The 27,315-nt window shown below is 56.5% G+C and overlaps 1 protein-coding gene across 4 annotated transcripts in view; it reads left to right on the top strand.

The window, feature by feature from the left end:
- OSBPL2 (oxysterol binding protein like 2) overlaps nucleotides 1-20,877 on the top strand; it is a 39,262-nt gene extending 18,385 nt beyond the window's left edge. For all 4 annotated transcript variants that reach the window (XM_079783973.1, XM_079783970.1, XM_079783971.1 and 1 more), the window contains exons 5-14: nucleotides 2,001-2,135; nucleotides 2,796-2,893; nucleotides 6,123-6,305; nucleotides 8,406-8,513; nucleotides 9,189-9,278; nucleotides 10,759-10,882; nucleotides 12,303-12,431; nucleotides 13,290-13,413; nucleotides 14,299-14,389; nucleotides 19,507-20,877. In XM_079783973.1, coding sequence (XP_079640099.1) covers nucleotides 2,001-2,135; nucleotides 2,796-2,893; nucleotides 6,123-6,305; nucleotides 8,406-8,513; nucleotides 9,189-9,278; nucleotides 10,759-10,882; nucleotides 12,303-12,431; nucleotides 13,290-13,413; nucleotides 14,299-14,389; nucleotides 19,507-19,609 — 1,185 coding nt within the window. In that variant the 3' untranslated portion in view covers nucleotides 19,610-20,877. The remainder of the gene's footprint in view (nucleotides 1-2,000; nucleotides 2,136-2,795; nucleotides 2,894-6,122; nucleotides 6,306-8,405; nucleotides 8,514-9,188; nucleotides 9,279-10,758; nucleotides 10,883-12,302; nucleotides 12,432-13,289; nucleotides 13,414-14,298; nucleotides 14,390-19,506) is intronic.
- Nucleotides 20,878-27,315: the final 6,438 nt, after the last annotated feature.

Genomic DNA, 27,315 nt, shown 5'->3' with positions numbered 1-27,315 from the left:
CTGGGAGCAGGATCAACTCACCCAACAGCGTGTTTGCCCCGAAATCCAAGTCCTTTGGTGCCCCTAGCTCTTGCCGTCCTCAGGGTGCATCTCCTATCCCTGCTTTGGGGGAAGGGGTTCCTCTGGGTGGTTGTGCCCAGGGCTGCTCCATTTTATTCTCCATGCGTGCAGATTGCTTTCCTAAACAAAACTTTATTTTGACATTGTAAGTCCTAAGTCAAAGCTCTCAAACAAGAGTATCCCTCTATGTTCTCATTCAGCTTCCTGTCCCTGCCCCTCCCCGAGAGGCAACCCATAAAAATTCTGTGCTCCATCTTTCCAGGAATCATAAAGTGAGGTTGTGTGTCTCCTCCCATTTTCCTGGATAACTATAGGCTTCCCCCCACCTTAGCCACCCCCAGTGCCAGGGCTCCCCAGCTGCTTCCCACTCCTTCTGCCCTGCCTGCTATTGGGTGTAGGGTCATTTCTGGACCCAGGGTGGTGCACGTGCAGCTCTGCCCATGCAGCAAATCTGGGGGAGGGGGGGAACACCACTGCCCTCCCACCAGCAGGTGTGGGGCTGCCTCCCACCACCGCGCCCACAGTGGGTGTCAGGTTCTGATGAGCAGTGGAATCTCATGGTCACTGTTTCCTCTCCTGGCGTGAGCCAGGCCAGCATCTTTCCTGAAATTACTGTCTGCGCTTCTTTCCCTCCACCTCTTCTCCTGCCTCCTCCCTTCTCTAGCCCCCCCCTGTGAGCGGCTTCCTCCTGGAGCGGCCTCTGCCTTATCCAAGTCTGTGGGACCTCCTCCCTGCGCAGAGCGCACTGCCCCTCAGTGTCCCGCACGTCCTCCTGGCTGCTCCTGCACGGCTCGCTTTGCCCGAACAATGCCTGAGAGCAGCTATCAGAGTGGGTGGTCTCCCTTCCCTGCCTGAGGCATCCAGTCACCCTGGATATGATGGGAGGCTAGTGATTCTTTTGTTTTTTATTTTTAAAAAATCTTTATTGTTGAAAGTATTACATATGTTCTCTTTTTCCCCCTATTGACCCTCTCCAGCCCGCTCCCACCCCCAGGGCTTCACCATTGTCTGTGCCCATGGGTTATGCATAGATGCATACCATACCTCCCACCCTCCCTGCCTTCCCTGAGATTCCGCACTCTGTTCCATGCTTCCATAGCTCTGGATCCACTCCGTTCATCAGTTTATTTTGTTACTTAGATTGCACATGAGTGAGATCATGTGATACTTGTCTTTCTCTGACTAATTTATTTCACTCAGCATGATACTCTCCAGGTTCGTCCATGCTGTCTCAAAGGGTAAGAGATTCTACTTTTTTACTACTGTATAGTATTCCATGGTATAAATGTACCACAGCTTTTTAAAAAAACATATATGTATTTTTATTGATTTCAGAGAGGAAGGGGAAGAGAGAGAGAGAGAGAGAGAGAGAGAGAGAGAGAGAGAGAAACATCAATGATGAGAGAGAATCATTGATAGCTGCCTCCTGCATGCCCCATACTGGGGATCGAGCCCGCAACTTGGGCATTTGCCCTTGACTGGAATCGAACCCAGGACCCTTCAGTGTGCAGGCTGTTGCTCTATCCACTGAGCCAAACCAGCTAGGGCTGTACCACAGCTTTTTTATCCATTCATCTCCTGATGGGCACTTGGGCTGTTTATGGTCTTAGCTATTGTAAGTTGTGAACATAGGGGTGCATACATTCTGGGGGGAGGGCCACTGGAGGCAGCCAGTTGGCAGCTCCTGCCACCTTGGTCTGGAACAGGGCAGGGGCCATAAAGTGGCAGAGGACGGGGAGCCATCCTATGGGAGACAGAGTGGAGCTCACCATGTGGCGGGGAGGGCCTGTCTTCCCTTCCAGGTTGGCTCACTCAGCTCAGCGGATTTCAGATCTTGTTCCCACAGGCCTTTGCTGCTCCAAGAAGTGACTGACTGCATGGGGCAGGCCAGGGGCTGTGCTTTCTGGGAACTGCCTGTAATGTCCTCGCTGTCCCTCCAGGAGCTGTCCAAGATCACAATGCCCATTGCCTTCAACGAGCCCCTGAGCTTCCTGCAGCGGATCACGGAGTACATGGAGCACATCTACCTCGTCCACAGAGCCTCCCGCCAGCCCCAGGCCCTGGAGAGGATGCAGGTGGGCGGGCCCTGCGCTGGGGGAGCCAGACCGTGGCAATGAGTGGATGTGACCCTATTTGACTGGTCCCGTCATGGCAGAGACCGGGCACCTCTCCAGTGGAGAAGAGGCAGCACAGTGCACACGCACTCTGGGTGCTGTCCTGCCAGCAGCTGAGACATTTGTGCTGGGGCGTGTTCTCCACAGGAGCGCATGGGGCCTGCGCCTCAGCTCCTCCCAGTCTTTTCAGCACCACACCTGTGCTTGTGCATGTGTGCGCGCATATGTGTGTTTGCCTGTCCACATGTGTTCCCATGCGTGTGTGAGTGTACCTGTGTGTGTTCATGCCCATGTGCATGTATACAGAATGTGTGCCATGTGCATTCATGTGCCCATGTGTGTTTAAAGGGGACAAACACATGGCCCTTGCCACAGGGCCTGCCGAAGGACAGACTGGGACCTGGAAAGCAGCAGGGCCCCTGCTGTCTGTGGTTTTGAGGAAGTGGTGGTGACAAAGGGCACTTCCTGGAATCTCTGTGACCTTGGACACATTACAAGGGGAAGACTGAACAGTCACTAGATAGTGAATCCTGATGCAGACATGCCAGGTGCCAGCAGCTTTCTACAGCCTTGGGCCCCCTTCCTGGTGGGGACTGCTCACGGCCTGTGTGTTGTTTGCAGTGTGTGGCTGCCTTTGCAGTGTCGGCAGTGGCTTCCCAGTGGGAGAGGACCGGCAAGCCGTTCAACCCACTCCTGGGAGAGACATACGAGCTGATCAGGTAAGGCCAGGCCTGAGTGCCATGCGCGGTGCTGTGGAGGACGGAGGGTGTGGTTCTTCCTGCAGCATGATTCTGCCCTCTGACAGCCGACCCTGTGGATGGCAGGTTCACTGAGGGGCCTGGAGCACTGCTGGGGTGAGGAGGGTTCGCATATGGGGGATGTCAGGTTGATCTGTAACAAAACCCTAGTGCTGTGAAGTAGAGTTGGAAATGGGATCCTGTGTTGGACTCAGGAGTGGAGAAGGGAGTGTCTGTGAACGAGCTTGTTAGCTTTGGCCTGAAGTGGAGATGGGTCCCGTAAGCACATTTGCCCACTCACCGAGCATCTCAGGAGCGTTGTACAGAGAGCAGGTGACCTAGACTGTGGGAGGGCTTCGCTCCCAGCCACCGCTGACCGCCATGCAGCTGCCCCTGGGCTCAAAGGCCTGGCCAGCACTGACGATGCAGGGACCAGACCATACCTTATTTTATTTTCTTAATCCTCACCCTAGGTTAAGTTTTTATTGATTTTAGAGGGAATGGAATAGAGAGAGAGAGAGAGAGAGAGAAACATCAATTGGTTGCCTTTCGTATGTGCCCTGACTGGGAATTAAACCTGCAACCTTTTGTTGTACAGACGACACCCCTGCAACCTGAGCCACCTGGCAAGGCCACACCTTATTTCAAGTGCAGCTGAAATTCCTTCCGATGGAGTTTCTCGCAGGCAGCTTCAGCAGCCCCCCGGCTGCTCCCCTCCTGCCCTGGAGCCTGGGACAAGACCAGGGTTCCTGTCTCTCGGGCTGTGCGGTCACTCAGAATGAGCCTTGGTCCAGTCGGCCTGGCTGAGAGTACCACCCAGAGCTCACAGGCAGTGTGGTGGGCCCCCAGGTCAAAGGGATCACAGCCTGGCCGGGCTCGGGAGCAGGTGGTGGCATGTACGGTTTTTCCTGTTTCGCCCACCCTTGGGCCCCAGGGGGCGTCTATTGTAGTCTTTTATTAAATACTAGTTTGTCTTTAGTTACGATAGCATGCTCTGCTTAGGAAATGTGTAAAATTAAGAAAAGTGAGAAAGATGAGTTGGACAGTTCTGTGAGAGTCTGGCTGAAGTTTGGGCCAAGTTCCTTTCCTGTGCGCACACACGCGTTTCCATAATGCAACAATGCTCATTTATACCCTTTTCCATTGAACTTTATGCCACACTCATTTCCCCGTGATTATTGAAACTTTTCCTAAATTTAGTATTTCATTGATGATAAGACATTTTTCATGTTTTAGCATTTCTGTCCTAGTTTAATTTGCAGCATTTTTTCTTTCTTTTATAAAATAAAATAATGGTGTGTTATGTGGTCAATGGCACCTTGGGCTCAAAGAAGTGTAGTTTCTTTGAAGTTTCTAATTGGTTGCCAGCCCTTTGCTACACATGTGTTGTGATGATCAGGTGAGTGAGTGGCTGGGGGAATTGGGGTGTCGGTCTGCTTACAATGGCGCTCAGGTGAGTAGAGGCTGCAATGGTGTGTGCAGCTCTGTGTCAGCTCTGGTCGCAGACCATGTGGGGGCGGGATCATTGTTATGGAGACGCAGGCAGGCCTGAGCACCTGCAGGCCCCCCGCTCCCGTGGTGCGACAGTGGGTTAGTGGTCACGCCCCAGAGGCTGACCGGTGTCTGACTTGCCTGCTGGTGCAGTGGCTGCCCCTCCCCTGGCTCCACTGGTATGGGAATGCCATCTGGATTCTCGGTGGGGCTGCATGGGCTGGTGGTGAGCAGTGGTCTCGAAGTCTTGCTAAGTGGAGAAAGCTGGATGTGCTAACAGAGAGCAACAGAGTGTGCCTCCCGGGGCTTCTTTGCAGATGACAGGTGCAGCAGGTGACCATGGGTTACAGCATGTCACAGCGAGAGAGACGGTGAGCAGCCCTGTGCCTTCAGTTTAGACACTGGGAAACTGAGGCCCAGATGCCAGAAAGATTTGCCCGAGAGTCACCACTAAGGGGGTCTTTTATTTGAATTCAGTAGCGTTGTCCTGATACCTATGCTGAGCGGGTGTCCGCCTCTGTCTGCAGGTGTGAGTGCCCGTGGCTGGGATCCGGCCTCATCTAGATGGTAGCAGAGGGTTAGTATCTCAGTACGTTCAGAGCGTCATTAAAATGTCTTGAACAAAAGGGGAGTTAAGGCATAACGTGAACAGAGCTTTGGCGGTGGAAATAAGCCACATGGGTTGAAGGAACATGGACTAGTGCTGAGTGCTGGGTGAACACGTCATCTGTACCCCATCCAGGCCAGACCAGGGCAGGACCACCATTCCACGCCTGATAGAGAAAACTCACGCTCTTTCTAAACTCCAGTTCACTCTCCCATCTCAGTCCCAGGTCCCCGTGTGCCCGTGTCTGTGGCTCATTGTGCGTCCGGGGCCCCAGGACCCTGGGACCTGAGCAGCCTTCCTGTTTGGGAGCCACAGAACCTCCCGGGCTGCTGCTGAGAAAAGACTGCTTTGCTTAGACAGGCATTCATTGTGTAAATTACATGCCTTGGCAGGCAACCTTTAAAAATCTAATTTTTCAACTTTTTTTCCTCTGTAATAGTTGGAAATTCAGATTCCAGTTAAGTTAGTAATTATGAGGTTGAGCTTTTATAATTATTAAACTACAAGTGTAGGTGTATTCACAGTTCCGGAACAATTAAAACATGACATTCTTCTTGAACAAGAGAGTGTACTAAAAATCCTATTTCCTGGACAGAAATATCTTGGAGCGTGAGACATCTCATCACCAACCTTACAGGAGCCTAGAGGAGACCGAAGAGAGCCCCCTGGGAAGGCTGGGAGTCATGGCTCCTGGCGGGGGCAGTGGGCAGCCCTTGAGCACTGGCACAGCGTCTGCCCTGGGTGCACTCAGGCATTGGCTCTAAGCGGTCGCCAACCTTTCGGACCTCACGGACCACCAGTTGGCGACCACTGCTCTAAGGGATGCTTGCAGACCTCCGTGTGCTTGGGTGGCCCCGTGGAGCACAGTTTAATACATGTGTGTGGTGCGTGTGTTGTCAGCATTAGGCAAGTGTGACATCAGAGCACGTGTTGCCTATTTCTGCTATGTGTGGCAGCATGGAGTGGTCCCCATTTCCCAGTGCCTCTCCGGGACATGAGGGCCCTGCAGTCACGTGCACGTGGCCACTGAGCTGACAGGGGCGCTGTGCTGTCTTCGTGGGTTTTGCTGTCACTAATGGGCTCCCCTTCTTTCTCTCTTGTTTTCGTACCTAGGGAAGACCTAGGGTTCAGGTTCATATCCGAGCAGGTCAGCCACCACCCCCCTGTTAGCGCGTTTTACTCTGAGGGACTCGGTCAGGACTTCCTGTTCCACGGCTCCATCTACCCGAAGCTCAAGTTCTGGGGGAAGAGCGTGGAAGCGGAGCCCCGGGGCACCATCACACTGGAGCTTCTCAGGTGAGCCTCCCTGGGCCGGAGCCGCCTCCCTCCGCCTCCACCAGCCAGGCCAGCCATGCTGTTTGTGGAAGGAAACCTCTTCCCTGGGGGCTCTTCTCTGGAGGGAGGTCACCACGTGCGGAGGGGCCGGGGCTGCCTGCCAGCAGCAGAGCCCTCCCGAGTCTGCTCCCTCTGTTAGTGCCGACCTGGACATGCCCCAGGCGGCCTGGGCGTGCTCCCACGTGGCCTGGACACACTCCGGGCACTGTTGTAGCAGTGACCTATCCTGTGCGAAGACCCCACACCCAGCAGCTCAGGACGTGGTTTCTGAGCAGCTGGGACCTGCGCAGGGGTTATGCTGGGCTCCTGGGAGTTGGCGTCAGGACTTGGGCACAGCACCTGTTTCCCTGGCAGTTGGTGCTGACATCCCTCAGAGCCAGGGATCCAAGGGGAGAAGCCACCAGGAGGGAGCCACAGTGTCTTTTATGACCTAACCCAGAAATGACTCAGCTGTGACCCTCCCCCACACGTGTGCTGTTGGTCACACAGACCCGCCCTGCTGAGTGCAGGAGGGGTGAATTCCGGGAGCCACAGCAAGGGGCACCTTCAAGGATGCCCCACCCCTGTCCAATCTAAATCTACATGCCCCCGATCTGATGTCGATCAAAACACTGTTAACGTAAAAAACATTCAAACCTGTGAAGAGTGTTTGCGAGTTTATTTGAGCCAAACTGTGGACAATTGCTGGGAGCAGAACCTCCTCGTGTGGAGACAGTGCTCTGGAGAACAGCCTTCTGCACCTTGTTTATGCGTCACCATCACAGGAGGGCGTGGGTGGTGACAGGAACTCCATTGGTGATGGATGAGGGAGGCGGGAGAAAGCAAAGCGGGAAACCTCTGGGATGGGATAAAAAGTAAAATGATGGACACATGCTTCTTTTACACAGGCGGGTGCAGGACAGTTAACGAACTCAATGACAACGGCGCGGGGGCGGGGGGCGGGGGGGCGAGTCTTCGCAGAGTGGTGCCTGTGCTTTGAGGGGTCCAGAAAAAGGGAAATTACTTTGACATTCCGTGATATGTTGTCTTAGATGCAAAAGGACAACAGGCTCAGTTAAGGTAGAGATGGACCTCGTCAGGGCAGAGACTCACCTAGAACAGGACTTCGCACCATCACTGCTTTTTAATTAAAGATTTTAATTTCAGACCATCCTTGTGGCTACTTTAGGTCTCTGTGTTTGCAAGACGACCATGCAGGCCTTCCCTGAATTAGTCAGATTAGCATGTGGCCTCTTTTTGTCCACAACACCTCAAAGCAAAAGCTCAAAAGCGGAGTCTGTAGCATCTGCCTGGCTCCCAGAGCCATCGCAGAGTCCAGGCCGGGGGCGGGGGGGGGAGGGTCTGAGCTGTGGCAGCACCATGGGGGAGCATTGGATGGAATCTGTTCCCTGTTGGCCCCGCCTGGCTGGTTGCCAGGGGTGCATGGGGACCTCGGGGAGCAGCGCTTCAGGGAGACTGCGCGGTGGTCTTCACTTTCCTGGAACAAGGCAGGTAGAGTTGAAAGGTTGCAAACCTTGTTGGTTCAGGTGTTTGGGTTCCAACTGGGAGATTCAAGGAATTGCAGATATTTGTCATAAAATACTCCGCACCGAGCTGATTTTGCCGCAGCCTCCCTGGGGACACAGCCTCCCTGGGGAAACAGCCTCCCTGGGGCACAGATCTGGCAGTCTGCTCACTTCTTGTCTGTGCGGCCTTTTCTTCTGGGGTCAGGTCACGGGGGAGGATGAGGAACAAAAGGGAAGGTGTGGGCAGTGCTGTTGCAAAACGCAGACCACGCATCCCACTGGGAGCACCTGGCGGGAGGTGGTGGCTCTCACATCCTCACAGAAGAGCTCTTTGTCTCAGTCTCATTGATATCAAGTAGAAACCTTTGTTGTTGCTACAAAGGAAAGAAGAAATAAATTTCAAACGAATGCTAAGGAGCCGCTGTTGGAGGGAGTTCAAAGCAGTGCTCTCTGCTGTGGGTATTAGGGCAATTACTCCCTGCTGCTGCTTTCCTCTGTCCTGCACCCCGTGGTGTCTGCTGGCTCTGACAGGCGTGTTTTCTGGTCTCTCTGACAGACACAATGAGGCCTACACCTGGACCAACCCTACCTGCTGTGTGCACAACGTGATTATCGGGAAGCTCTGGATAGAGCAGTACGGGACGATGGAGATCCTAAACCACAGGTACCACACGCTGCGTGGGGGGCCCCACACACCGCTGTCCTGGAGCGCTGGCTGTGATCTCAGGACTCGCTTTCACTCTGCTCTGCTTCCTGCTCCTCGCTGTCCACCCTCGGTGTCCAGACAGGGAGCCCTGGGCTCGTGTTGGTGGGAACTGGTTCTGGTCAGCGTGAGGCACCATTCACGCTCTGTGTTGAAAATTTTCTTTCTAATCACAAGTTAACTTATTTTGAAATTTTAAACAATACAGTGACCATCCTCTGTCCTGTCCACACTGCGGCCTGTCATTCCTTCTTCCTGGACATCTATGACACCAGTTCTGTTTTCCACAACCTCATTGAGATGTAATTCACATGTCATAAAGTCCACCCAGTAAAAGTGGGCACCTGAGGATAGAGTGATATGTACTAAGTGTACTGAATTGTGCAGCTGTCACCCGCGGGCACTGTTGGAGCCTTCCCGTCACCCTGGAAAGGTCCCTGTGCCCTTGGCTGTCACTCCCTGATGGCACCCCCAGCCCCAGGCAGCCTCTGTCTGCCCGCTCTCCCTCCTCCCCCGCTCTTGCTTCCTCTCCCTCTCCCACTCCCGTTCTTGCTCTTGCTCTCTCACCTTCTCTCCTGCTCTCTCATCTTTCTGGACGGCTCAAGTCCCACACCGAGGCCTGTGCTTCTCCCGCAGGACTGGGGATAAGTGTGTGCTTCACTTCAGACCATGCGGGCTGTTTGGGAAAGAGCTTCACAAAGTGGAAGGACACATTCAAGACAAAAAGTAGGTCCACGTGCGGGTCTGCTCCGAGAGTATGTGTGCGCTTCAAAGGTCCTTAAACCAGTGATGTCTGTTCAGGGCAGAAAAAATTAGGACCCTTTTATACCCGTTTTTTACTTAGAAAAACATTTCATGATTGAGCATAATGAGATAAAAGCAGCTTTGGTGTCATTTCAAGGGTGGGGAGTGGTTGGGCCCATGTCACCCTCTCGCAAGGGTAAAAGGTAAATGGACACAAGGAAGCAGGAGGTTTCCTGAGATGCTGCTGCAGGTTTGCAGATAGCGCGGCTGGGAATCTGACCACATGTCCTCCTCCCGCACCATGCGTGCAGGTGGTAGGCGAAGCTCGCACGTGGCTCTGTGAGCTTCATCTGCATGACATTGGTTCTTTCCAGTCCATAAACTAGGGAAGTTTAAAGGCTTTGTGAGCAGAGAAATGGTTAGTATCATTTTAACAAATTTTCTGAGTTTTTCCCCCTCTTTGGTTTAGTAATCTCATTTTGGGTCTCAATTTTCTCATTTTTCCCCATAAGTATTTTGGCCCATGTACTGGCCAAGGCTCCTTTCCGCCCCCAGAATCTGTACATGTTCAGTAGAAACACGCTCCTAGGGGAAGCAGGTCTTCTGCCCAGCCCCACTCAGCCTGGGTCACCGTGCCACTACGACTCGGCCCATCCGCCCTCAGGAACGGCCATGGGTGTGGGTGCAGCACCCACTGTGAGCATGTTGAACTCTGGTCTGGTTTTCTGTTTTTCACCCCAAATTTGAGTGAGCGATTTCCTGACGCTGGGCCTGTTAGTGACAGTGCGCGCCCACCGAGCTGTGTCTCCTGAGAGGAGTGCGTCCTCCAGGCTGGGCCTCTGAGACCGGGTGCCCCGGGGCCCTGCCCTGGCAGAGCAGCATCTCCAGGAGCTCGGGGCCCACTGTGCTCTCCCCCGAAGATGCAGCAGGAGCAGCCCGACACTGGCACTGCTCCTTGGGGAGCCAGCAGGTGGCCCATCTGGGAAGGTCCCCAGAGGTGGTTACTACCTGAGGAAGCAGGTGGGCAGAAGGACACAGAATCCGCCTGTCAGTGAAGCTCTGACGTGTGGCCTTGAGGATAAAGCAAACTCAACCGGAGGAGGCCTGTTCCCGGGGTTTATAGAGAAAGGGCTCGAAGTCAGCGCGCTCACGGGGAGATCGGCACACGGGGTTTTACATCTGAACATGGACTCTTCCGCTTGTCTCCACCCTCGTCCCCCCTGTTAGCTGTTGTCCCTTCCCTCTTCCTTTCCCTTTGGAGTATTCGATAATTAGGACCATCGGTGTCGAATGGCAGGAGCAGAGATCCTAAAATGCAAATTTTCGTCTTTGCGTTTTTGTGCAGAGGTAGCCTGAGCTTGGTGAGAAGACAGCCAGACAGGACTCGATGCCACGGCTGAAGTGGGAGCGCTGCATTGGGGTGGCGGTCTGTCTGAGCTTGGTTTCTACCCCTTTGTTCCAGCAAAAAGAAGCTGTTCATCATCTACGGCAAGTGGACCGAGTGTTTGTGGGGCATAGACCCTGCGGCGTACGAGTCCTTCAGGAAGCAGGAGCGGAGGGGTGAGACCCCGAGGAAGTCACAGCCGGTAAGACGCTGCCCAGCTCCTACCCCACTCCTGCCCGGCTCCTGCCCTGCTCCTGCCCCGCTCCTGCCCGGCTCCTGCCCCTCTTTTGCCCGGCTCCTGCCCCGCTCCTGCCCAGCTCCTGGCACTGTTTGGCAGAGGCTCCGGAAACCAGCCGTGACCCCCAGCAGGGCCCTGTGGGAAGACGATGCACAGAACCCGCCTGTCAGTGAAGCTGCTGTCTGTGGGCCTCTGGGTTGGGAGGGTTTATCTGCACTCTGACAGCACGGAGGACACGGGCCCTGTGTCGCAGCGTCTGTCTGTCCCCGAGACAAGCAAGGTAGATACACCAGGCGCCTCCATTTCCTTCTGGAAATGCCATGTTCTGGATGCCTCTTAACAAACCTCCTGTCTGCCTGCCCCGGTTAGCTTAGACCTGTTCAAGCGAGGGAGTGTCCTTTCTGCTGCTTCCTTTCTGAGCCCAGATGACACCCGCAGTCAGGGCTGTGCCAGGCGGGGAGGCTTCTCCCGGGAGTGTGCATCCCGCCGCCCTCAGGCCTCGGAGCTGGACCTGGAAATGGCTTATAGAGGTGTCCCAGGTTCTAGAAGACACGCCCCTCTCAGGCGGCGCAGGGCCTTCCCGGCTGCTCCGCGTCTTCATGTGGTGGTTCCCATGTGCTGTCAGTGTGGCTTCCAATGACGTGTGTCCCTCAGAGAAATGAAATTCCACTGAGAGACTGTGCAGACCGGCGCGTTAGACCCATGGCTGATGCCGTCGGTGTGTGCACGGAGCTTTGCTGTCCTGGGCAACCTGGAGGGGACAGAGTCTTGTCCCGGTTTAGCTCTGGACCTCACTGTGGAGCCTGCTGTCAGGTGACAGGCCCTTAAACTGCGTGGGTCACACTGACACTTATCACACCAGCACACTGTCCCCCAACAGCTGCATGAATAACCACTGCTCCATCTCCAGGCCCCCTTGGGTTTGAAAGGTAACCGCAGGTGGCATATCTCTTTAAAGGGTTTGGTCTCCAGTGGGGTGTGGTCTAGAAGTGCTGGGATATCATGCGATCACCCATCTGGACCACGTCCTTATTGAGGGCAGCATGGAGGGAAGTGCCCTCTCAGAAATGAGCTGTTCAAGTCCCCTCAGCTTAGATGAACGTGCTTTCATGGTGCCAGTTCATCCTTTCACGGTGCCTGCACTCCCAGGAGGACAGCTGTGCCTGCCGCTGACTCGGCACCCTGTGTTTGGGGACCCCTGTGCAGGAGCCTGTGCAGGGGGAGGTGAGCACGGCAGACGCAGGAGCCAGTCTGTAGGTCACAGCGGGGCAGCGGCGCCTCCCTCCTCAGCAGCGCATCTTGCTCTGCGTGGGCTCAGCACGGGGTGAAAAGCACTCCAAGAGCCACTCCCTCCGGCTGCCGACCAGCATGCTCTGCGTTTCAGGGCATCGGCGTGGAGGACGCTGACACTGAAGTGGTGGACGCTGTGCCTGAGGTCCAGGACACTGTGCAGGTCATTCCAGGCAGCAGGCTCCTCTGGAGGATCAACACCCGGCCCCCCAACTCTGCCCAGGTCAGTGCTTCCCCCCTACCTGCCCTTCCAACCCCATGTGCCCACCAGCTGCTACCTCAGTCCTCTGTCCCAGAGCAGACAGAGGACCCTCCATCCCTGATCAGACTGAGTTCTCAGTGTGAGCCTCCGAGGACTTCCTGTCCCGCAGAGCCTCCGCCAGCCCCGACCTCACCCCACTCTCCCAGCTACACAGCAATGCTCTCTCTACATGAGTCGTGGTGGCATGTTGACACAGAATTGACACGCATGTCTGCACACATCACAGTATCACAGTGGCCCCGGATACTCCTGGGTAGAGGTGCCTCGGGACACATGGTGTGCCCTGGAAAGTCTATACAACCACATCTTACCCAAAGGGGTTTCCAGAGTGGCTTGCAGGGGTTGTTTTCCCAGCGTGTCAATTTAAATGCGTCAGTGCATTTTGATATTTATTTTTGAAAATTAAACTTACAATTTGTATTACATATAAATTTGTTACATGCAATAATATATATGAAAATACATGATAAATATAACACTGTAATAAATTATATATTTTCATATTATGAATTATTTATATATAGAATAAATATACAATGTATTATAATTTTTTATTGTATTACCATGTCCAATAACATAGCAGAGCATGTAAAAAATAAACCACTCATCCCAGAGATGTTGGGGAGTCAGACCTACAGGTTGGGCATCAAGTGGGGTGGCCCAGAGGAGCCTGAGGCTGGTGCGTCTCAGGCCCAGGAAGGAGCCCTGCCCCTGCGTGATCCTGACGGGGGCGTCTCCGGGGAGCGTGTCTGTGGCTCCAGAGTGGGCGGTGCCCAGGAGAGAACGCTGTGGCCGTCACAGATTTCTGTCTGTCCTCAGATGTATAACTTCACCAGTTTCACTGTTAGTCTCAACGAACTGCAGACGGGCATGGAGAAGATCCTGGCCCCCACAGACTGCCGCCTGCGTCCCGACATCCGAAGCATGGAGAACGGCAACATGGGTGCGTGCCTGGGCATTGGGGGCAGTTGCGTGGCTGCCCGGGGACGAGCAGAAGGAATGCAGCGGCCTTTCACGAGCAAACAGGCGCTAGGTCCCCCGGCACAGAGCACGCGGACTGCCTGGGTGACGGTTTCAGAGTTCCAGCCTGTAGGAGACCAATCCTGTTGTAAATAACAGTAAGGTTAAGTGACTAGAAAAATGCGATGAAGAGGAATACACACAGAAGTCAAGTCCCAATACTCGATTCTTAGGTAGAATATAGGGCTGCCTTTCAGAACCCGCGTGCTGTTCATTAAAGTCCCCACGGCTTGTCGTGTGGGGCCCTGCTGCAGGTGGGATGAGACAGTCCTGAGTCCGGCACCTGGCGGCACACGCTGGGTGACCGCTGTACAGGGCGGCAGGAGGGGTCAGTGTGACGAGCGGCTGCCTCCTGCTCACCATGCATCACTCTGAGCTAGGTCAGCAGCACGACTCCCGGTGTCCATGCAGGTGCGCCTGCTGCAGTTCGTGGGGTCAGCACATTGCTCAGGGACGAGTGTGGATGGCAGGGCGGTAGGTGGGGGCCTGTGGTCAGGGTCCTCAGTCCTTGGGACAGCACAGCCGCTGACCTGAAGGTTAAGGTTAAATGTGACCGTCTGTGCGAGGGAAATAAGGACCCATGCCAGGGCTCTATTGACACCGCCCCTGTGGGTGACATGGCCCCAGGAGCTGAGCACCTGCCCGTGGCTGGTACTGCACTAGGACCCCATTGTCCCTCGACACCCGAGGCCTAGGCCTTTGGGTTTAGGTTCCTGATGACAGTTACTCTCCATGGTTTTCGAACAAGGGTGTCCAGGAGCGTCACTGTCCACCTGACTCCTAACGCAGCCTGTGTGCTTGGGCCTAGATCTGGCGAGCCAGGAGAAGGAGCGGCTGGAGGAGAAGCAGAGGGAAGCCCGGAAGGGGCGTGCCAAGGAGGACACTGAGTGGCAGACAAGGTGAGGCCCTGCGTGGATGAGGGGACAGTGAGGAGGGCCCTCAACCCACCTGGAGACAGTGAGATGGGCCCTCACACACCTGGGGACAGTGAGCTGGGCCCTCACACACCTGGGGACAGTGAGGAGGGCCCGCACACACCTGGGGACAGTGAGATGGGCCCTCACACACCTGGGGACAGTGAGGAGGGCCCGCACACACCTGGGGACAGTGAGGAGGACCCTCACACACCTGGGGACAGTGAGGAGGGCCCCCACACACCTGGGGACAGTGAGGAGGGCCCCCACACACCTGGGGACAGTGAGGAGGGCCCCCACACACCTGGGGACAGTGAAGAGGGCTGCACACACCTGGGGACAGTGAAGAGGGCTGCACACACCTGGGGACAGTGAAGAGGGCTGCACACACCTGGGGACAGTGAGGAGGGCCCCCACACACCTGGGGACGGTGAGGAGGACTGCACACACCTGGGGACAGTGAGGAGGGCCCCCACACACCTGGAGACAGTGAGGAGGGCCCGCACACACCTGGGGACAGTGAGGAGGGCCCGCACACACCTGGGGACAGTGAGGAGGGCTGCACACACCTGGGGACAGTGAGGAGGGCCCCCACACACCTGGGGACGGTGAGGAGGACTGCACACACCTGGGGACAGTGAGGAGGGCCCCCACACACCTGGGGACAGTGAGGAGGGCTGCACACACCTGGGGACAGTGAGGAGGGCCCCCACACACCTGGGGACAGTGAGATGGGCCCTCACACACCTGGGGACAGTGAGGAGGGCCCCCACACACCTGGAGACAGTGAGGAGGGCCCGCACACACCTGGGGACAGTGAAGAGGGCCCGCACACACCTGGGGACAGTGAGGAGGACTGCACATACCTGGGGACAGTGAGGAGGGCCCGCACACACCTGGGGACAGTGAGGAGGACCCCCACACACCTGGGGACAGTGAGGAGGGCCCCCACACACCTGGGGACAGTGAGGAGGGCCCGCACACACCTGGGGACAGTGAGGAGGACTACACACACCTGGGGACAGTGAGGAGGGCCCCCACACACCTGGGGACAGTGAGGAGGGCCCCACACACCTGGGGACAGTGAGGAGGACTGCACACACCTGGGGACAGTGAGGAGGACTGCACACACCTGTGGCTGAGAAGCCATCTCTGCTTTGGCTACGATGGTGGCAACAGCTCCTTGTCCAGGCTGTACCCACCACGCTGATAGGACGATGCTCCCAAAAGTAGTGCCACCTGCTGGTGTGAGACAGGTCACCTGGGACCGGCCTTCCCAACCTGGCCCCTGGGTATTTGACCCTGAGTACTTTTTTAAGTATGGTAAATTAAAAAGAAAATGTAGCCAGAGCCAAGCCACTAACTGAGGGGAAACGCAGTTCTCAGAGAAGAGGTACTGTGCGCCCAGAAGCCACCGACGTGCTGCTGGAGCAGCGTGCTGTCCCCACATGTTCCCCATCCATATGACACAGCGCCCCAGAACCGTGATGGGAGCAGGCTGGCTGTCTTTCCCATGCCTGGGAGCACTCATCCCATGAACATGTGAGTGGAATGCACATGTGTGTGTCTGCACAGGCCTTGACCCAGAGGAAGCCGTCCAGGAGGAGTATCTCAAATCAGTTGTCATTTGTTCTTTTGTAGTCATTACTAGATGCCCGCTGCATGAAATTCATGCAAGGCCTTTCTTCCCCTCGGGCCACTAGCAGCCCCGGCTTCGTCGGAAGGATGTCCAGTCTAATAAGCATATTACACTTTTATTATTATAGATGTGACAGCAGTCCACTTAATAAGGACTTGGTTAAGTACTGTAATGTTTAAACAAAATTTAAAGGTACATGTAAGCTACAATTTTAGTCTTAGAAAACTCTGGTGGTTCTGAGTTGTTAACCAGGATATTTTTGCCTGTCTGTTGTGTTCAGGGCCCAGTGAAGTCACCTGGTGACTTTTATGTGGCTATCGTTTTTAAAACTAACTTTCAAAGGTTGGGCTTCCAATTTCGCTTAATATTATGCTCTTAACTAGAGGCCCGGTGCATGAAATTCGTGCACTCGGGGTCGGGGGGGTCCCTTAGCCCAGATTGTGAGAGGTCGCAGGCCAAGCTGAGGGACCCCATTGGTGCACAATTGGGGCCAGGGAGGGACGCGGGAGGTTGGCCAGCAAAGGAGGGACCACAGGATGGCTCCAGGGCATGTCCGGCCATCTCGCTCAGTCCTGATTAGCTGGACCTCAGCAGCAATATAACCTACCAGTCAGAGCATCTGCCCCCTGGTGGTTAGTGCATGTCATAGTGATTGGTTGACTGCTCGACTGTCTGCCCCCTGGTGGTCAGTGCATGTCATAGCAAGCGGTTGAATGTCCTTAGCATATCAATAGCATATTATGCTTTGATTGGTTGAATGGCCAACTGGACGATGGGACACTTAGCATATTAGGCTTTTATTATATAGGACTAGTGGCCCTGTGCATGAAATTCGTGCACGGGGCAGGGGGGATTCCCTCAGCCTAGCCTGCACCCTCTCCAATCTGGCAATCTGGGACCCCTCGGGGCATGTCTGACTGCTTGTTTAGGCCCGATCACTGTGGGATCGAGCCTAAACTGGCAGTCGGACATCCCTCTCACAATCCGGGACTGCTGGCTCCCAACCACTCGCCTGCCTGATTGCCCCTAACTGCTTCTGCCTGCCAGCCTGATCACCCCCTAACCACTCCCCTTCCAGCCTGATTGATGCCTAACTGCTCTCCTGCTGGCCCAATTGCCCCCAACTGCCCTCCCCTGCTGGCCTGATCACCCCCAACTGCCCTCCCTTGCTGGCCTGGTCGCCTCCAACTGCCCTCCCCTGCCAGCCCGGTCAACCCTAACTGCCCTCCCCTGCAGGCCTGGTCCCCCCCCCAAACTGCCCTCCCCTGCAGGCCTGGTCGCCCCCAACTGCCCACCCCTGCAGGCCTGGTCCCCACACCCCCAACTGCCCTCCCCTGCAGGCCTGGTTGCCCCCAACTGCCCTCCCCTGCCCGCCTGGTTGCCCCCAACTGCCCTCCCCTGCAGGCCTGGTTGCCCCCAACTACCCTCCCCTGCCCACCTGTTCCCCCCCAACTGCCCTCCCCTGCTGGCCTGATCGCCCACAACTGTCCTTCCCTGCCGGCCATCTTATGGCGGCCATCTTGAGACCACATGGGGGTGGCCATCTTATGGGAGGGTGTGATGGTCAATTTGCATATTACCTCTTTATTATATAGGACTAGTAGCCCGTTTGCACGAAGATTCGTGCAATAGACCTTCATTCACCTGGCTGCCTGTTTTCTGCCGGCACCAGGGACCCAGGCCTTGGCTGTGGCCACCGCCTTCTGCCTTTTTCAGGGTCGGGGCTTGGCCCCGGGCGGTGGCCTTGGGCTCGGCAGCACCCAACATCCTTGCTAAGAATCGCAGGAGCAGAACCCCAGTGGTTTCCTGCGATCCATGCAGGCTGCCCACTGGTGCCCAAGGCCGGGAAAGCCTCCGCCCCAGGCTTTCATGGCCTTGGGCTCGCCGCACCCAGCGTCCCTGCTACTGATCACAGGAGCCAACCCCCAGTGGTTTCCTGCGATCGGTGCAGGCTCCCCGCTGGTGCCCAAGGCCCGGAAAGCCTCGGCCCCTGGGACCCCCGGGAGCGGCGGGAGGGGCCGGGCCACGCCCTCCAGGTGGCCGATCGTCCCCCGGACCCCCGGGAGGGGCGGGAGGGGCAGGACCATGCCCTCCCAGGTGGACGAACAACCCCGGGACCCCCGGGAGGGGCGGGAGAGGCAGGGCCACGCCCTCCCAGGTGGACGATCAACCCCGGGACCCACGGGAGGGGCGGGAGGGGCCCGGACACGCCCCCCTAGGTGGCCGATCGCCCCAGGCACCCCCGGGAGCAGCGGCATGGGCCCGGCCACGCCCCCCCGGGATGCCGATGGGCCCGGCCACGCCCCCCGGGGTGCCGATCGCTTCAGGCACCCCCGGGAGTGGCGGCATGGGTCCGGCCACGCCCCCCCCTGGGTGCCGATGGGCCCGGCCACGACCCCCGGGGTGCCGATTGCCCCAGGCACCCCAGGGAGTGGCGGCATGGGCCCGGCCACGCCCCCACGGGGTGCCGATCGCTTCAGGCACCCCTGGGAGCGGCGGCATGGGTCCGGCCACGCCCCCCCGGGGTGCCGATGGGCCCGGCCACGCCCCCCCAGGGTGCCGATCGCCCCAGGCACCCCGGGGAGCGGTGGCATGGGCCCGGCCACGCCCCCCCCGGGATGCCGATGGGCCCGGCCACGTCCCCCCGGGTGCCGATCGCCCAAGGCACCCCCGGGAGCAGCGGCATGGGCCCGGCCACTTGGCACCGCCATCTTGAACTTCTCAACGGCGGATATGCCACCCGGAGTCCCGCCCCCAGCCTCCTGCCGGCTCAATCGTGGGCATAGTGGAGGTGCGGTCAATTTGCATGTTTCTCTATTATAAGGTAAGATAGTTTGATATGTGGAATTTGCTGTTTCAGAAAACGATAGTTTGAAAATAGTCAATGTTCCTTCGTTGTATTTTTTTTATTTATTGTAAAAATAATGACATTTTATCCTGAGAAGACAATTACTTCTACCTCTCGAGTCCTCCATACCCACTCCCTCTCCCACCGCGCAGAGGCCAAGGGTGGGTGACCGTTGCGCTGGGAGCCTGACGGAGGCTAATGACAGTGACTGGATTGGCTCATAGACAAGCTGGAGGCCACTGTGACCCTCTCTGTCCTTGATCCCGCCCCTCCTAGTTAACAGACCATGCAGACCTGGCTGCTCGAAAGGGTGGAAATAGCACTGTCACTGTTCTCACCTGGGAAGGCACAGAGTGGCTTGGGGTTCAGCGCCCCTTCTCTGGTGATGGCCCCGCCTGAGTGTTTTCTGTTTTTGTCAGGAAGTGAGGCTGACATTGGGGATGTGTGCAGGGTGAGTGTAGGTGTGAAAATGTGATTACTAAGCCTGAGTTGAAGTGGCTGCCTTTAGAAACGCACGTTTCTGGGTGATGGCTAATTAGAGGGTTCTCTGTCCTACCTGAGAAGGCCGGCGACCGTGACTGCCCAGCCACTCCCTGAGCCTCTTCTGTGTTGCAGGTGGTTCCACCAGGGCAGGAATCCACACACTGGGACCCCCGACTGGCTGTACTCAGGGGGCTACTTCGAGCGGGATTTCTCAGGCTGCCCGGACATCTACTGAGGTCTGTGAGTGCCCCAGGACCCGGACCCCTGCCAGGCTGGACTCCGCCACGTGGCTCCTTGAGTTCCGGGTACGGCAGCACCGGCCTTTCTAAGGACCGTGTTCACGGAGAAAGCACCATCCTGGCTGAGGACTCAATCCTAATTAACTTTTGATTGCCAACCATTCACTACTGTTGCCGTCTCTTCATAAAGCTTCCCTTGGGATCATCATGTTTTCATTAAGACTTGAGAAGGAACATTCTTCAACTCCTTTTATGTGACAGGTCAGCTGGGGCGTGCTCAACCGACAGCAGCCTTGATGATACATTTGAAACTGGTGGAAGGCACAGGAAGGAGGGACCGTGTTGCTCCTTAGAATGCAGTGTCACAGAGTATCCAAAAGTAGTTTAAATTGGAACCAATAACAGAAAAGACAGATCTTGAAACTAACCCTGCAGCGAGCTCTCTGCGGCCAGGAACTGCTGTCTGCGTCGGAACAAAATGAGTGTTTCAGAGCATTGGATTAAATGAAATGGGTCGCTGTCAGGTTCTGTGTTTTTTTGCCAACCTTCAATGATGTAAAGATAACTTTTAAATATTTAAGTTAAAGCTGCTTGACTAGGATTTGCTGAAGAGCTAGACATGCATTAATTGCCAGCTGTATACGCAAAAGGAAGCATTGCCATGACAGGGTCCAGAAACACTGTAAGTTGTTGACCAGGGCTCCCAGCCTTGAAGGGAGCCCTGTCTCTGGCCGTGTCTGCTCTGGTCACCAGGGCTGCACTGTCATTGCAGGCCAAACCCATGTCACAAAACAAGTCACTCGTTAGGACGTTTGGTCTGTCACCACAGCACTGTGTCCTTGTTTTCCCAGCATGTATTTGAAACTCAGGATACAGGAGGCCACACCTGGTGTGCACTGGGGGGTCAGAGCAGAGGCTACTTACAGGTGAATTGGGGTTATTTTACAGAACACGGGTGTACATCCATCTCTGCACATGTCCTGATCAGGTGACTGTTTCTTTCTGTAGAAATATCAACACGTAGATCATGGTACCACTCTAAATGGAAGACAATCTGCTGCATGCGGGCGCGCAAACACAAACACACGCACGTGCGCACACGCATATGCGTACGTGTGTGCTCTCACGTGCACACCCACATGTGTGCACATGTACACATGGACACGCAGTTGTATGGAGTGGTGGGTTCCCTCTGAGAGGGTGTCACTATTGTGTGTCCGGGCTTCAGAATCACATTTGTAATTAAAACTCTTTTGAAAGCGAAGACTTGCTCTGAAGACTTGATTTTGTAGCTTTGCAACTGGAAGCCCCGTGTTGTAACAGAGTCCTGGGTGCAGCCGCGTGCCCATTGACCCAGTGCCCGTTTTCCCGAGAGCCCCCGGGAGTCGGCTGTGCAGACAGCCCGACCTCGAGCAGCGTGTCTTGTGTAAAGTGTATATAATGGGAAGGGACCCACTGGTGCCAGAGGGTTAATAGGGAGCCTAGTGTTGGGGCTGGATGGTCGCATCCGGGTTACTTGGCTGGTGCAGCTCTGTCCCAGGAGAGGTGCTGCCTTCCCGCGGGGGGGGGGGGGGAGGGGCGGTCAAGGTCAGGGTATCACCAGGACCTCGGGCTTCTTACAGGGTGTGGCCTACTCCTGAGAAGGTCTCGGAGAAGCAGGGCTGGTCCCTCACGGGCATCACAGCACTTTGCCACTTGGGGCTGCTTCTCTGGACATGTGCTCTCAGCAGGGAAGTGGCGTGCGAGACTGAGCCAGCACAGCCCTTCTCGTGGAATGGAAGAGGCCTCGGGAGGGCCCCATGGTTGTCCTGGCCCCCGTCTCCCTCTCAGACTGTCCCCAAGGCTCATGCTGTTGTGCTTGAGGAAGTGTCAGCTGGCAGCTGGGCCACACATCATCTGGTCCAACCCCGCCGCTCTGGAGATGGCCAAGTGCAGCCTGATGGGCTTGGAGCTGTCCAGGAGACATGCTGAGGATGCAGAGGACAGGCCGCCTGCATGCTGGGTCCTTGTTGGGTCACAAGATCAGGACCTGGGACAGGATGAGAGAAACGCTGCGGGAGGCTTCCCACAAGCCTGCCACCTCCGGGCAGCCTGGTGAGACGCTTCCTCTCAGGACACCAGCTCTGGGAAAAGTGCTCCTAACGGAGGTGGTGGCTCACAAACCTCACGGGTCTCACATGTGCGTGAGGAACAATGAGATAAAGATGGTTAAAAATGCTAACAAGATCCAAAATTCAGAAGCACTGGCAGCTACTAGTTCTGGTTGCTCCTGTCCCAGCGTTTGGACTTAAAAGCATCTTTCAAGGGATCTTGCTGTGTCCAGTGGCGCAAAGGTTGGGTCCCTGGTGAGAGAGCGTGTAACCTCTGCTTGAATCTGGGCACGTCCTCTGGTGGCTTCCCCGTGTGTGTAACCCCTCCGCCTCACTGTCTCCTCCGTCTTCAAGTGAGGAGGGTCCTGTAAAGTGAGTGTCTCTTGGGATGAGTTTACTCGACGGTCAGTCCCTCGCTGGATACACGGCTCCTTCCCCGGTTTGAGAACCAAACTGTCCTGGGTCAAAGGTTTAGGAAGGCGCTGCTTGGTCCCTGCAGGGTGACAACACACAGACTGGGTCCTTCCTCCCTCTTGGTGCCCTGTACTGGGCTGGTCTCAACTGCTCCCCTGGCGCTGCAGCATGCCAGCATGCTGGTGATGGGCTCATTTTATAACCCGTAGCAAACAGAACCAACTGCTCGTAGGGTTTTTGGAGGACTGGTACTGACCTGTGAAGACCCAAGTTAAACCCTGGCTGTGGATAACGGTCCTTTAAGAATGGTTGTTGCTGACATTTTTGCACTGAGCAGTTTTCACCGTCTCAGCTCCTCTGGCCCCTTGGAAAGGGCTGCAGACGAGCCCTTGTGCCGGGTGCAGGTTGGGACTATGCGTTCTGTAGGGTGGGTCCAGTGAACGGACTGCTCCAGAAGACTGCTGGTCACTGGAGAAGGGCACCAGGGATGCTGTTGCATCCCTGGGAGGGCACATGTAGTGGGTGGGGGTTTGGGTCTTTGAGCGTCGGGAGCTCTGGTTGAGTCTCTCCTCTCCAGGCATTGGAGACTGTGAAACAACTAAATGCACAGTGTACTGTTACTTTGACTCGAGGGTCCCCACCGTCTGACCACTGTCCTAGGTGCCCAGCAGCTGTGTGCTTCCTGGGAGGTTGAGCTGAGTGGGGACACTCATGCCAATAGCCAAGAAGGCTCTGGGCAGAGGGACAGTCATAGGTGTGAGTGCTCTCAGAATGCTCAGGTTCACAGGTCTGGGCCGCTGCCACAAGCACCACATCTGATGATGGGGCCACAGAGCACCCAGCCCCATGGAGCCCAGGCTGGTGTCATGGTGCTAACTCCCCACAGGCCAACCCAGGCCACAGGAAGGTGGGCATGCCCCACCTTTCACAGCAGGTAAGTGGAGGAAGTGTCTTCAAGCCCTACACACAAGGAAACCATGTGTGCAGTTGACAAAGTCAACATATACAGAGTGGCCAGATGATGATGATCTCTGAACGCATAATAATCTGGCCACTCAGCGTATATCCTATATAATAAAAGGCTAATATGAAAATTGTCCCCTCGACCAGGAGTTCGACCAGCAGGCAGGCCATCCAACTGCCCATGTCCCTTCCCCCTGGCCAGGCTGGCCGGATCCCACCCATGCACGAATTCATGCACCATGCCTCTAATCCTATATAATAAAGAGGTAATATGCAAATTGACCATCACTCCAACATACAAGATGGCCGCCCCATGTGGACACAAGAGGGCTGGCAAGGGAGGGCAGTTGGGGGCGATCAGGCCTGCAGGGGAGGACAGTTGGGGGTGGGACCCAGGCCTGCAGGGGAGGGCAATTGGGGGCGACCAGGTCAGCAGGAGAGAGCAGTTAAGGGCAACCAGGCGCGCAGGCGAGGGCAGTTGGGAGTGACCAGGCCTGCAGGGGAGGGCAGTTGGGGGTGACCAGGCCTGCAAGGAAGGACAGTTAGGGGTGACTAGGCCAGCAGGGGAGGGCAGTTAGGGGCAATCGGGCCGGCAGGGGAGGGAAGTTAGGGGCGACCAGGCTGGCAAGGGAGGGAAGTTAGGGGTGATCGAGCCAGCAGGGGATGGCAGTTGGGGGCGACCAGGCCTGCAGGGGAAGGCAGTTAGGGGTGACTAGGCCAGCAGGGGAGAGCAGTTAGGGGCGACCAGGCTGGCAAGGGAGGGCAGTCAGCGGTGACTGGGCCAGCAGGGGAGGGCAGTTAGGGGCAATCGGGCCAGCAGGGGAACAGTTAGTTGTCGATCAGGCTGGCAGGGGAGTGGTTAGGGGGTGATCAGACTGACAGGCAGAAGTGGTTAGGGGCAATCAGGCAGGCAGGCAGGCGAGTGGTTGGGAGCCAGCAGTCCCGGATTGTGAGAGGGATGTCCTAGATTGGAGAGGGTGCAAGCTGGGTTGAGGGACACCCCCCTCCTGTGCACGAATTTTGTGCACTGGGCCTCTAGTCTAATAAAATAGAAAGATGCAAATTGACTGTACCTTTGCTATGCCCACCAGCCAATCAGGAGCAAGTATGCAAATTAACCCAACAAAAATGGCGGCAACCACGGAGCTGGAGAGAGCAGGAGGCTTGGGTTGCCCCCAGCGATGGAGGAAGCCAAGTTTTCCGCTGCCCTGGCCTGCCCTGGCCTCTGCTCAAGGCTACAAAGTTTCAATTATAGAAGATAAATAAATCCCAGATACCTGCTTCCAGCTGGACCTGGCCTCCGCTCAAGGAGGCGCTGGAAAAAAAAAAAAAAAAAGGAGGGGCTGGAAGCCTGGGTTGCTGGGGGGCATGGCCAGCCTGCAAACAGCCATCAGCCCCTTACCCAGGTTGGCCAGGCCCCCCAGTGGGGACCCCCACCCTGAAGGGGCTGTGGGCAGCCTACAAAGAGCCATCAGCCCCTCACCCAAGCTGGACACGCCCCCCCATGGGGACCCCTCACCCCATGAGGGCATGGCCAGCCTGCAAACTACCACAAGCCCCTTGCCCAGGCCGCCCCACACCCCAAGGAAACCCCCACCCTGATCCGGGACACCTTCAGGGCAAACCAGCCAGCTCCCACCCGTGCACCAGGCCTCTATCTATACTAATAAAAGGTGAATATGCTAATTAGACTGGGAGACCTTCCAGGAGACCTTCCAGACGTTCCTCTGGACAAAACCATGGTGGCGGGGCTGAGGTAGAGGCGGTAAGAGGCCAAGAGGGGAGTGCAGTTTTGGGTGATCAGGCTGGTGGGGGGCGGGGTTGTTGGGGGTAAGCAGACCAGCAGGGGGGCTAGTTGGGGGTGAGCAGGCCATCAGTGGGGGTCAGAAGTGATCAGGACAGTGGGGGGGCAGTTTGGAGTGAGCAGGCCAGCAGGGGGGCAGTTGGGGGCGAGCAGGCCAGTGGGGAGGGAAGGTAGGAGTGAGCAGGCCGGCAGCGGGGGCAGTTGGGGTGAGCAGGCTGGAAGGCAGAGTGGTTAGGGGCAATCAGGCAGGCAGGCAGGCAGGCGAGCAGTTAGGAGCCAGCAGTCCTGGATTGTGAGAGGGATGTCCGACCACCAGTTTAGGCCTGATCCCTGTGAACCGGCAGTAGGATATCCTTTGAGGGGTCCCAGATTGGAGAGGGTGCAGGCCGGGCTGAGGGACACCCCCCCCCCCCCCCCCGTGCACCGGGCCACGAATATATATATATCTAATAATAGAGTAATATGCAAATCATCACTCCGCTACACTCACAAGCCACGCCCACCAGCCACGCCCCAGCCACGCCCACCATCCAATCTGAGTGAGTATGCAATTAAACTGAAAACATGGTGGCAGCCCCGCCCCCCAGCCTCTCCAGTCTCTGGGAGTCAGAGAAGTCAGGCGCCAGCGCCTGAGGCTGGCTGCAGCCACAGAGACCAAGAAGTCGCCTGCCCCATGATCCCAGGCTGCAGCCAGTCTCAGAAGCCTCAGGTCCGCCTGCCCAACGTCCTGGGGAGACGGAGAAACCGGGCCCTGCGTCTGAGGCTGGCTGCAGCCACTGAGACCAAGAAGCCGCCTGCCCCACGATCCCAGGCCTCAGCCAGCCTCAGAAGCCTCAGGTCCGCCTGCCTCACGTCAGCCTGCCCCACGTCCTAGGGAGACAGAGAAACCGGGCCCTGCGTCTGAGGCTGGGTGCGGCCGGGAGAGGAAGAAGCTGCCCACCCCATGATCCCAGGCTGCAGCCAGCCTCAGAAGCCTCAGGTCCGCCCGCCCCATGTCCTGGGGAGACGGAGAAACCGGGCCCCAGCACCTGAGGCTGGCTGCAGCCATGGAGACCAAGAAGCTGCCTGCCCCGTGATCTCAGGCCACAGCCAGCTGGAGAAGCCGCCCTCCCCACGTCCTGGGGGAGACAAGAAACCGGGTGCCAGTACCTGAGGGTGGATGCGATCTGGGAGACGAAAAAGCCGCTTGCCCTATGATCCCAGGCTACAGCCAGCTGGAGAAGCTGCCCACCCCATGTCCGTCCTCCCCATGTCCTGGGGGAGACAAGAAACCGGGTGCCAGCACCTGAGGGTGGATGCGATCTGGGAGATGAAGAAGCCGCTTACCCTATGATCCCAGGCTACAGCCAGCTGGAGAAGCTGCCCACCCCATGTCCACCCGCCCCACGTCCTGGGGGAGATGGAGAAACCGGGCCCCAGTACCTGAGGCTGGCTGCAGCCCGGGAGATGGAGAAGCCGCCCACCCTGCGGTCCTGGGCACCAGTACCTGTGGCTGGCTGTGGCCTGGGAGTCAGAGAAGCCGCCCACCCTGCAGACCTGGGCGCCAGCACTTGCAGCTGCAGCACAGACGAAGCCCCCTGTCCACCATCCCCTAAGGCTGCAGCCAGCCTGGGCGCCTATGGCTGACCAGAGGGAGGGAAGCCCGGATCCTGGGTGCCTGTGGTCAGCTGGAGGAGGGAATCCTGGGTACCAGGTGTGGGCCCAGGCAGAGGTAGTTAGGGGCAATCAAGCCAGCAGGGGAGCAGTTAGAGACAATCAGGCTGGTAGGCAGAAGCAGTTAGGGGCAATCAGGCAGGCAGGTGAGCGGTTAGGAGCCAGCAGTTCTGAATTGTGAGAGGGATGTCCAACTGCTGGTTATCCCATGAGGGGTCCCAGATTGGAGAGGGTGCAGGCCAGGCTGAGGGACACACTCCCCACTGCCCCCTGTGCACAAATTTCGTGCACCGGGCCTCTAGTATATATATATATATATATATATATATATATATATATATATATATACACACACACACACACACACACACACACACATATATATATATATACACACACACACACATATATATATACACACACACACATATATATATATACACACACACACATACTGAGTGGCCAGATTATTATGTGTTCAGAGATCATAATAATCTGGCCACTCAGTGTATAGTCAAATGACAGGCGTTAAGACCATTCAAGGGGAAAGGTGTGGGGAACACACGGTGCTGGGAAAACAGGACATCCCCATGCAAAAGAATGTACCCTTACCTCACACCATATACAGAATGAGCACAAAATGGATCGAGGCCCTAAATGTAAGAGCTAACCCTGTAAAACTCTCAGAAGAAGACTTGGGCACAAATTTTATGACACCAGACTGGCAATGACTTGGCTATGTCACCAAAGGCCTGGATAAAAGAAAAAATGGACCAAT

This window comes from Cnephaeus nilssonii, assembly GCF_951640355.1.
Source record: "Cnephaeus nilssonii genome assembly, chromosome: 11".
Taxonomy (NCBI): Eukaryota; Metazoa; Chordata; class Mammalia; order Chiroptera; family Vespertilionidae; genus Cnephaeus; species Cnephaeus nilssonii.
The sequence above is the reverse complement of the archived record's forward strand: the minus strand, read 5'-3'. Positions and strand labels throughout refer to the sequence as shown.